General features: G+C 42.8%; 2 protein-coding genes across 3 annotated transcripts in view; both read left to right on the forward strand.

The window, feature by feature from the left end:
* Window positions 1-216: 216 nt before the first annotated feature.
* Window positions 217-11,796, forward strand: part of LOC110969633 (adenylate kinase 7-like) — a 33,242-nt gene continuing 21,662 nt past the window's right edge. The window contains exons 1-8 of the mRNA XM_051937045.1: window positions 217-255; window positions 386-500; window positions 584-678; window positions 763-873; window positions 1,084-1,167; window positions 1,263-1,351; window positions 1,461-1,551; window positions 3,752-3,901. Coding sequence (XP_051793005.1) covers window positions 217-255; window positions 386-500; window positions 584-678; window positions 763-873; window positions 1,084-1,167; window positions 1,263-1,351; window positions 1,461-1,551; window positions 3,752-3,901 — 774 coding nt within the window. The remainder of the gene's footprint in view (window positions 256-385; window positions 501-583; window positions 679-762; window positions 874-1,083; window positions 1,168-1,262; window positions 1,352-1,460; window positions 1,552-3,751; window positions 3,902-11,796) is intronic.
* The window catches only part of LOC127537742 (uncharacterized), an 11,371-nt gene continuing 8,958 nt past the window's right edge, over window positions 9,384-11,796 (forward strand). The window contains exons 1-2 of one of the 2 annotated variants that reach the window (XM_051960910.1): window positions 9,384-9,509; window positions 10,556-10,642. In XM_051960910.1, the coding sequence (XP_051816870.1) occupies window positions 10,565-10,642 (78 nt within the window). In that variant the 5' untranslated portion in view covers window positions 9,384-9,509; window positions 10,556-10,564. The remainder of the gene's footprint in view (window positions 9,510-10,555; window positions 10,643-11,796) is intronic. The other variant, XM_051960911.1, reaches the window with a different exon arrangement.

Raw genomic sequence — 11,796 nt, forward strand, 5'->3', positions numbered from 1 at the left:
AAAATATGTGATCCTGACTAATAAACTGTGTTTCTAATGGTTTTTAATATGTACAGTACATCTAAACTATTGGTGTGTACTTTGACATACGAGCAAATATCTTACAGTTCAACTCAGAACTATTGAAAGTACTATAAGATGATGCAGTTTTGAATTATTTGATTTTATATATACTCACTTCTGTTGTGTACTGTGGTGATATGATATTATGATCTGATGAGGGAGCATCTATATAGACTGATCTTATTTATTCGAGTAATCAAGATGGAATGCAAGACTTGAATAATTTGAAACTGAATATTTTAGCTAACTGATTTTAAATTAATTCAGTTTCTGAACAGTGCAAATGAAATTGAAGAAAGAATATGGTAATCTCCTTTGTTAGTCCCCAACCAGAGACAGGCTTCTTCAGTGCCTGCTGGAGTGTGATGTGGTGGTGTACAACATCTCAGAAAGTTCAACACAACAGCAGGTTGAAGAAGCAACATGGGCACTCACAGGTAAGGGAGTGAAGCAGACTGAATACTTGTTGGATTGGTATAATGATATGCTCATCACTTACAGGTTCTGCTTTTACAAACAGCTCTTCATAATGAGATGGAGAACTTCAAATCTCGGAAAATATTCATCTTAGTCTCTACTGTAATGACGTGGGCCATGACCAAACCTCGCAATCAGGTGAGTCTGGAGAAAATTTGAGCAAACTCTCAACTTGTTCGGTTCCTTAAACATAGCCAATATAAGCATAATTCCACTCTTAAGGATGAAACAGATGTTCTGGTAACAGAGGAAGAGTTCAAAAGAAGAAGGCCTCACCCCAGGTTCAGAAACCACAACAATCTGGAAAAACTTGTGCTCACATTGACAAAAGGGGTAAGTCGATCATGGTGATGAAAATATCAATACTCTCCAAAATAAATCCCAACATAACAGTGAAGTATGGCACCACAACATTTTCGGGAAGCTTCACTTTGATCATAGTCTACATTTAACTGTTTGGATGAAACAGGATCTGGAAAATAAGATGAGCTGTACAAAGAAACTGAGTGGGAAATATTGATTCTTCTGATTTTTCTGTTACAGAAAAAGTCCAAACTTAGTGGTTATGTAGTAGCCAGTGGTCTTCAGTATGGAAAAGGGGAAGACCTCTTTCACTACTTTTTCAAGGTACGGTTTAACATGCTGTTAACCTCTGTAGTACATTATACTGATTGTCTTATTCCAAGCTGCCCGCATAATTCACATTTTGTATTTTGTAATAGATTTCGTGGTTGATGCAATTCCCAAAAGTTTCTTTATTTGGAGAGGGTACAAATCATGTTCCGATGATTCACGTTTATGACCTTGGAGGGTGACCTGACTAAACTCTTATTTTAAATATACACTGTATCTATACTGCATATATATTTATGGAGATAATTGAGTAAGAGCTGACTGTGCTGACTATGTTGGTTTTACAGAGTGATCCAAAACATCATTGAACTCAAGCCAAAGTTTAAGTACATCCTTGCTGTTGATGATTCCAAATACACTTTAGAGGACATTGTAAAGGTGAGCTTGTAATAAATGATAATGATGCACATTTAGTAGTTTAAAGAAAATGTATTTCTAGTAAAAGAAAAGAAATTAAGAATATATGTGTGTGTGTGTGTGTGTGTGTGTGTATATATATATATATATATATATATATATATATATATATATATATATATATATATATATATATATATACAGTGCCTTGTGAAAGTATTCGGCCCCCTTGAACTTTTCAACCTTTCGCCACATTTCAGGCTTCAAACATAAAGATATAAAATTGAAATTTTTTGTCAAGAATCAACAACAAGTGGGACACAATCGTGAAGTGGAATGAAATTTATTGGATATTTTAAACTTTTTTAACTAATAAAAACCTGAAAAGTGGGGTGTGCAATATTATTCGGCCCCCTTGCATTAATACTTTGTAGCGCCACCTTTCGCTGCAATTACAGCTGCAAGTCGCTTGGGGTATGTCTCTATTAGTTTTGCACATCAAGAGACTGAAATTCTTGCCCATTCTTCCTTGCAAAACAGCTCGAGCTCAGTGAGGTTGGATGGAGAGCATTTGTGAACAGCAGTCTTCAGCTCTGCCCACAGATTCTCGATTGGATTCAGGTCTGGACTTTGACTTGGCCATTCTAACACCTGGATACGTTTATTTGTGAACCATTCCATTGTAGATTTGGCTTTATGTTTTGGATCATTGTCCTGTTGGAAGATAAATCTCCGTCCCAGTCTCAGGTCTTTTGCAGACTCCAACAGGTTTTCTTCCAGAATGGTCCTGTATTTGGCTTCATTCATCTTCCCATCAATTTTAACCATCTTCCCTGTCCCTGCTGAAGAACAGCAGGCCCAAACCATGAGGCTGCCACCACCATGTTTGACAGTGGGGATGGTGTGTTCAGGGTGATGAGCTGTGTTGCTTTTACGCCAAACGTATCGTTTTGCATTGTGGCCAAAAAGTTCGATTTTGGTTTCATCTGACCAGAGCACCTTCTTCCACCCCAGATAGCAAACTATGGGTGAATCAATGTTGAATCTATGTTGAGACCTAACATAGAAATTATACAGAAAGCGCAAGGTTGATAAAATGTGTGTGTTCCTTGGTCTTCATGATGCTCTCTGCCCTTTAAACAGAACCCTGAGACTATCACAGAGCAGGTGCATTTATACGGAGACTTGATTACACACAGGTGGATTCTATTTATCATCATCAGTCATTTAGGACAACATTGGATCATTCAGAGATCCTCACTGAACTTCTGGAGTGAGTTTGCTGCACTGAAAGTAAAGGGGCCGAATAATATTGCATGCCCCACTTTTCAGGTTTATATTTGTTAAAAAAGTTTAAAATATCCAATAAATTTCGTTCCACTTCACAATTGTTTCCCACTTGTTGTTGATTCTTGACAAAAAATTAAAATTTTATAACTTTATGTTTGAAGCCTGAAATGTGGCGAAAGGTTGAAAAGTTCAAGGGGGCCGAATACTTTCACAAGGCACTGTATTTATACATATATATACACACATACATATATATATGTTGTCCCTCTATATATGTTTCTGATCTTATCAACAACAACACAAACCAACCATTTCTGACCTTTAACTCTTTAGAAAATAAGTTATGTGCTTGGGCCAGAAGAAATTGAAAAAATACCAGTGCAGGAGGCCATCAAAATGAAGATGTTTAAGGTAAAATCTCTTCTCAATTACAGTTCAATGTGCAAATTCAGATCTCTCTTTGCTGATTCCTTATTTCTCTGTCCATTATTTATAATTAGGCTTCTGAAAAAACAAGAACCAATAGCAGGCAATATGCTCAAAATTCTCCTACTATCAAACAAATAAATACAGATCTGCTTATCTACAGATGAACATCTTCATATTTATTTTTTTATTATTATCACTTATAAGAACTTGGAAATGAAAGAAAAAAGCTTAAAATTGTTAACAAAGAAAAGAAGGGTTGAACTCATAACCACTACAACAAAAGCCCAGAACTCAAGGTTTATCTGTCTTTAAGTTTGATTTTGTCGCAATCACAAACATAAAATTTACCACTTTCTAATTGAAACTAATTTCAATTAGAAAAAAACCCATCAAAAGTAGGTTTTTGTCCTTATAACAGATAGCTGCATAATCTTGCCCCACTACATTATTGCAATATTCCATACAAATCATAATGTTAATAATTTAGCAAGTCTCATTTCAGCCAGAGGAACTAGAGTGCCTCAGCATCGACCTCAGTCTCGAGGCTTTCATCATAAAGGACTCCTTCAACCTGAACTGGATATCTGAAGCTGGGATGGTTGAAAACATGGAGAACATTGTGGAGGATTACAAAGACACCCGACAACTGCTTGTGAGTGTTAATGTCCTTAAAATGAGGTGGTCATAATGTTATGCCTGATCAGTGGATCAGGTGTATAACATTATGACCAGTGGAGCATGGACACAGGACCTCTGGGGATGTCCTGCAGCACCAGGATGGTGGCAGCTGTCTCTCGAATTCTGTGGGTCCCATAGGTTGCAGGGTGGGACCTACCTAGACCAGATTTATCCTGGCACATATGCTCAATAAGATTTAGATCCCGGATTAATACCTTGGGTCAGTCGTGCTCCCTGGGCCTCTCCTGAGCAGTTTTTGCGGTGTGTTGGGGTGCGTTGTCCTGCTGAGGGTGGCAACTGGCATCAAGGACTACTGTTGCCATGAGGGTGTAACAGATGACCTGTCTGTGGGTCCACTCAGCGCATTAACCATGGCAGTCTGGCAATACAAACAGGGTTTTTATTCAACGCACCGTCACCAATGTAAATAAACAGTTTCTCCTCTTTGCCCGGCACTCCACCGGACCTTGTCCGGTCAACAGTCTCTAATTTATGCCCGGTGTTCCACCGGATCTCATCCCGTAAACAGTCTCCAACTCGTGCCCGGCGCTCCACAGGACTTTGTCCGGTGCACTGCCCGCTCTACCGGACCTCGTCCTGTAAAGTGTCCTCCACCCATGTGTCTTCACCCGCCATCCTCTCTGTCTGCGTGCCTTTTCTCCTCTGCTCCAGCCTGCTACTGCAGAGAGAATCAGATCAGTCTAATCGGTACCACCTGTGTCAATTAACCTGACGCTGCTTCCACACGCCCTCCTTCACACCTCTCTCCCCTGCAGCTGAGCTCTCCCGCGCCCACCGCCACATATCCCGACCACCCGACTTAGGCCGGGGAGCCGTCCGGCCTCACCCACTCCCCCCCGGCTCCGAGGAGCAGGAGAGGAAGTCACCCACAGCCATCTGTGCCCCGGCCTATGAACCACTTTGAACTTAAAAGGCTGCAACGCCAGATACCACCGTGTGATTCAGGCGGTGGTATCCTTCATGTGGACAGAGGTGAATAGGCGTCCCAGGAGGTAGTAGCGCAGGGCCCCGACCGCCCACTTGATCGCCTAGCACGCCTTCTCCACTGTGCTGTAGCGAGCCTCCCTCTCAGACAACTTACGGCTGATGTATACTACTGGGTGGTCGATGCCTCGCACCTGCTGAGACAAAACGGCCCCCAGCCCTCTGTTCGACGCATCAGTCTGCAGGATAAAAGGGAGAGAGAAGTTAGGTGTGTAGAGGAGAGGCTCCCCACAGAGGGCTTGCTTTATCCTCTCAAACGCCCGCTGGCACTGCTCCGTCCACTGGACCGGATCTGAAGCACTCTTCCGAGTCAGGTCGGTCAGGGGACTGGCCAAGTCCGAGAATTTAGGGATGAACCATTGATAGTAGCCCGCCAGCCCCAAGAACCGCCGTACCTCTTTTTTGGACTTGGGCTGTGGACAGGCTGCGATCACTGCTGTCTTGTCCACCTGTGGGCGCACCTGCCCGTCGCCCAAGTGGTGACCCAGATACTGTACCTCCCTCCGTCCAACCACTGTCAAGTGGGGCCTAGTTATTTGAGATCCCAGGAGCAACCACCACCTAAATAAAAGCTTTAAGCAAACCAATGAAAAGTTAAAATGAGAAACTATATAAGTTAACCACATGATTATGCTTATGCTTGATGCAAGAATGATTTTAATAGGCTGGTATATATTCTGGAAATGATGATTGCTATAGAAGAGAATGATTTAAAATAAGTTATTTGATCATGCTAAGAAAAATGATTTAAAGAAGTGATTCAGTGTAACTAAGTGAGTTTTGACTTGAAGTAATCTGTGCTGTTCTGAGCTGTGTGCAGGGCAAAAAGCAGAAGTCACCATGACACTGCAGAAAGGAGGACATTGAGGAAGTTCTGTGGCCAAATATGGTCTTGGCAACATGTCTCAAGCAATGTGTGTGTGTGTTAACAACGGAAGGTGGATGCTGTGTATTTGCTGTAAAACCATGACTTCTGTATTACTGATGTATGTGATAACAAGTTGAATGCATGAGTTAGACGGTGTCAGGGGCGTACCTAGCCAGAGATGTGTGTATTAGAGGATGACACTATAAAAGAGAGAGTCAGAGACAATGAATTCGGAGTTCTCCCCCGGAGGGGAGAGATGCTGCTCGCCGGAGCTGCAAGAGATGCTGCTCGCCGGAGCTGCCGGAGAGCATTGCCAAAGTTCTGGAGAGTCGACACCGGACCTTTTTGCCCAAGAGACGTGAAGACAACGCGGGACTTAGGCTCCAGAGTTCGCTGAGAACATCGTTGGAGGCAAAGTCTTTTTCTGACTTTGTTCAACAAGCGAGGACCACACTCTGCTGAAAGGAGAGTCCTGAGAGGTCTGCAGTTGTCCAAAGAGATGAAGAGAGGCAAGCACCCATGGCATCCAGAGAGGCACAGGAGGAAGCATCAGAGGGCTGCTCCACTCCAGGGGCTGGAGGACCCAGTGACCCACCACAGCCTGATGAGACGGGGGCTTTCCACCACCACCATCCGACTGAGAAGACAGCTGAGACGCCCGCACTTGTGTTCCAGCTGCTACTAAAGATAACTGCCAGACCAACGATTGGCTTTCGGGACCTCTCCACTCCCCCTGCCTAGGAAGAACACCCTCCGCCCACAAAGAAGACTTCGTACCGAGTCTACTGGTAGATCGAGTGGCTCTCCCAGATGCAGGTCAAGACGGGGCGTGGCAGCTAAGGCCACGCTGTCCGCTCTCTCTCCTAAATTTATTAATTAGAGAAGATTCTTAGGTACGCTTAGCTTAGTTTAATTTAGTTAAGTTAGAAATAATCAGAAATAATTAAATTGTTTAATCATGAAGTAATGCTGTGCCCCTGCTAATAATTGCTTAATAAAACGCTATATTGCATTTAAAGAGAAGTCTAATGAAATGATTATGATTCACCTATTCTGCATAGTGGTAAAAAGTTAAGTTGATTGTGTGCATTAAATCTAATGGTTCTTAAAGGTTACTTTAATCCAACTAGTTATTTAAACATTACCCCTGAGGTTAGTTATCCAAACCTCTAAAACGAACCTAGGAATATCAACAAGTGCCACAGTTTTAAGAGGAAAGCTGTCGTTAACAAACGTGGTCAATAAATCAATTCTACTACTTAGGTGGGCTGCTTAGTAAGAGAGTATTTATTGGAGTAAGAGGGGTAAGACGTTTGGAAGAAGACAGTTAGGACCTAGGCGAGTATTCCTCGACACCAGCTTAATTATTCTGCTGAAACCTGTTAGGTGGAATACTAATAGGCAGATAGAATCTAACCCTTTAAACGGAGAGCTGGTCCTGATTTAACCTGAGGCAAGGGTTAAAGAAGGCTATACTGACCGACACCACGCACTTCCTCGTTTTGGCCATCAGCCCCGCCTGTCTCAAGGACTCCAGCACCGCGGCCACCTGCTGCACATGCTCCGTCCAGCTACCACTGTGAATGATAACATCATCCAAGTAGGCGGCCGCATATGCTGCGTGTGGCTGCAGCATCTTGTCCATAAGACGTTGGAACGTGGCTGGGGCTCCGAACAACCCAAATTGAAGTGTAACGAATTGGTACAAACTGTACGGAGTGGAGAAGGCCGTTTTTTCCCTGGACTCCGGCGACAGGGGAATCTGCCAGTAGCCCTTGGTTAAATCCAGCGTTGTGAAAAAGCGAGCAGTGCCCAGCCGATCCAGGATCTCGTCCTATTAGACTCTTCTATCACTCCCATCTCCAGCATTGCTTTCAATTCCCTCTGAACTAGTTTTCTTTTATGTTCAAGCAGCCTGTAAAGGTCGCGAAAAAACCTTCATGCTTCGGGGGTCTCTATGTGGTGCTATACGAGGTCTGTACGCCCTGGCAGGGGAGAAAACACATCAGCAAACCGCTCCTGCAACATGGCAATGTCTGTTTGTTGGGACTGCGAGAGATGGTTTTCAAAGGGGAGTGAGGTGGAACTGCCCGGCTTTGGAACCTCAGGCCCTAACTCATCGCTCTCCTCGACCACAGTCACCAACGAAACCGACATCCGCCTCTCTCCATGCTTTAAGAAGGTTGAGGTGGTAAATCTGTGCCGCTTCTCCCCTGTCAGAGCATGCAACCTCATAATCCACCTCCCCTACTCGTCGTGTGACCACGAAGAGTCCTTGCCACTTGGCGAGTAATTTCGAGCTAGAAGAAGGGAGTAATACAAGTACTTTGTCTCCCGGTGAAAATTGTCTGAGCTTTGACCCTCTGTTGTACAGGCGTTGCTGCCGCTCCTGAGCCTTGAGCAAATTCTCCCATGAAAGCTGCCCCAGTGATTGGAGTTTTGCTCTCAGGTCCAGGACGTACTGAATTTCACCCTTACTTGGGCTCGGACCTTCCTCCCAGTTTTCTTTAACCAGGTCCAAAACCCCACGTGGCTTCCTGCCAAACAACAGTTCAAAGGGAGAAAATCCCGTGGAGGCCTGGGGCACCTCCCGCACTGCAAACAACAAAGGGTCCAGCCATTTGTCCCAATTGCAACTATCCTCGTGAATGAACTTACAAATCATGGTCTTCAAAGTTTTATTCAGACGCTCCATGAGACCATCAGTCTGTGGGTGGTACACACTAGAGACCTGCACGGGCCTAATTTCTGGGCCCGAGCCCGGCCCGGCCCCGACAGGTTTGGGCCCGAACCCGTATCAGGCTCGACTTTTTTTCCGCAATGCGCAGTTGAACAGTGCAGCAACAGCTGATATGCATATTGTATGCAATAAATAAACACTTATATCCTAACGTAAACTACAAAAAACAACAAAGTGTGTTTGTTAACTTTTTTTTTTAAATTTTTGCAACCAATTCAAACGCTTTTCAAATAGCCTATGTTATGCAACAACATCTTTTTTCGGGCAGATGCCAGTCTCGTACACAACAACCAGAACAGCTGACCTACAGCGCACATGAAAAAAAAAAGCATTCTTTCCAAACGTAAGCTAAATTATATCAACAAATAAATATACTAGGCCTACATCTTTAGAGGGGTGATGCAGCAGCACACACGGAAACGAACAGTTGGCTTGCAGCCTGCAGCGTGTATGAAGTCTAAACAGGACTAAATAATTTGTTCAAAACGTAAGCTACAACAATAAAATAAACAAATATAAAGAAATATTAGAGAACAACAGCTTGTCTTACCTGAGAGTAACGAAACAACTGTAAACACTGGCATAAAGTGAGCCGCTTAAGGTCTTCTGTTTTTTACGGAGCCCCTCTCATGACATGGCAAAAAAAATAATTAAATTGTGGCCACAATATAGCTATAACGTGCGCACAAAATACTAATTCGTTCCCACGAAATACTAATTCGTTCCCACGAAATAGGTATAATGTGCGCTCGAAATACTAATTTGTGGCCACAAAATAGGTATAACGTGCGAACGAAATGGGAATGGTCTGAATTCTGCATTCTCACCCTGATCTGTGAGAGGCAGCAATGTGCTGCAAGGCATCCAGCCTGCCGGAAATATACATGAAGAAGAAAAGTAAACAAACCGAGCGCACCTTCTCTACAACCTGCTCTGTGTACCGGCTCGTACACACGTGATGTTCACAAGGTGAGTGTCTTTTCTTAGCTGTTCTAGTCCATATCTTTTTATCCCGCTTTTAGGCAGTTATTTATTTAGGCCTATGTTTGATACTTTGTTGCAAAGGGTAGATTACCTGCTGACGTGTCACCTGGTTTACAGACTTTATCCTCATCCTGTTACTACACGTTTTTTTGTTGTGCTAATATGTAGCCGTAAACTCATTTGTGCCTGCAGGAGCTGCAACCCTGCACACATATCAGGACACTTTTCAAGAACAGCTGAGGGGTGTAGGCATACTACTAAGCGAAGTATGTTGAGCATAAAACCGGAGTTTTCTGTGTCACGAAGGTGTCTCCGTTTTGACCTGACTAGATCACCATGCTAACTTATGCTGCAAGACCAAACCTGGTCCGGACCACAGTCTGTTCAGAGTTTCAGCTTGAAATCATCTTAAGAAGTGCCTTTTTCAGTGATCATCTCCTTTGAAAGTAGCATCATGTGTGTCAGACTCTCAGCTGAGGGAATACATAAGCTGTATGAACCGCAGCGTTTAATGATGCTACGATGCCGTGCAGGTACGGTAGCGCTCATTGTGTAAGTTGCCAGGGGAACCTGTATCAGTGATCAGAATCTACGTTGTATTGCTTTGCAGGTTGTTGTTGCTCTGACTGAAGTACTGAATGTATCTGTAGTGTTCTCTGGACATTTGTCCTTCAGTAAAATCACAGAAACCAATTAAACCATGTTAACTTTCCCTAACATATTCCACTCCGATTTGACAAAGACTAAAGTGATTTCATAGGACAGTGTCAGAGCTTGAGTATAATGTTTAAATCAGCTCTACAATGTGCAGCTGTCACCAGAAATAAACAGGTGGCATTGAGAGTGCACCGAGTGGTAATATAAATATATTAATTTACACTGTATTTGCAGAAACAGTGTTGCTTTTTTGCAACATAATAATAGCAGGGACATGGGGCAATATGTGATTTGGAATCACAGATCCAGAATCTGGAAAAATCTACTGCTTGCTAAGGCTACTTGTGAATTAATTTTGTTTTCCTGTGGTTTAGAGGTCAACTATGGATACTCGGCTGCGAGAATTTTTGATGGAGCGCAAGCTTGAAGAAGATGTGATCCAGAAACTTGAAGATGAGAGTGTAAGCCATTGCATCTGCTTTCTTTGCTGGCTGTGTGTGTGTGTGTGTGTGTGTGTGTGTGTGTGTGTGTGTGTGTGTGTGTGTGTGTTTGTGTTTTCCCAAACAGAAGATTAATATTTACTGAACGTTTTGTGTAGAACATGGTCACACCAGAACAGGTGGGCTTAATGCTCAAATTCAGATGCACTCTCTTAATTATGTTTTAATTTTTAATTTAATCAAATACATCAACTGTGTTTACAGAATTTTTTTAAATAATTCTTGGTCATCTTAAGTTGGAAAAATATTTGCATCATTACCAAAAGTATATGTTATCAAAAGTAGGCTGCATAAAATGAAAAACTAATGATGTGAATAACTACACCCTTATACCATCAATATAGCTATATTCTTAACTTCCTTTAGATATCCATTGACATTCTATGTTATGCATTTGTACGTATTAATTCATTTATTTATTGACTTGGAGTGTCTTTTATTTTTACAGATTGATGAAACTGTCATTCCGTTAATGACAGACACTGACCTGGCAAAGTACATCCCCAAAGTTGGAGATAGAGTCTCCACTGTGGCCTTCTGCAGACAAGCATCACTGTCACAAAACTCAGGATCCAGAAAAGAATCCATACTGTCAAGGCTACGACAAAGACTGGCTGGAGCTGAGGGGATGCCACCAAAAAGAGAACATCAAAGTGGGAAGGAAATAAAAATGCCAAACGGAATGTGAGACGAATTGAGGTTGGCTGGATGGATTTTGATGAGGAGGAGGAGAGGTTCAAACAGGTGAGATCTGTACGTGGTGGAGGGACAAGGCACCTCTCAATCGACAAAGATAAAACAGTGGCAAATATCAAAGTTATGGCTGAAAGTCTTTTTTTCCCCAAAGGCCTTTCAAAAAACAACAGAAGTCTTTCACACTATTCAAGTCATATTGAGAGCTCACAGGTGCATGTTGATATGTCCAATACAGTAGAAGAGTTGTATAATCAAAGCAAGGTCAAAATTCTGCGACTTTATCTGTGCACCAAAAAGAAAACAGGACGGCAGCCCTCAGGAGTGGAGGGTGACCATCGCATCAAGCCCGCCCTCAGTGGTAGATCTCACTAACAATGAACAGAATCAGGCTGGTGAGGATCTGTTGGTAGAAAACGAAA

Source organism: Acanthochromis polyacanthus, chromosome 16 (assembly GCF_021347895.1).
Source record: "Acanthochromis polyacanthus isolate Apoly-LR-REF ecotype Palm Island chromosome 16, KAUST_Apoly_ChrSc, whole genome shotgun sequence".
NCBI classification, from domain to species: Eukaryota; Metazoa; Chordata; class Actinopteri; family Pomacentridae; genus Acanthochromis; species Acanthochromis polyacanthus.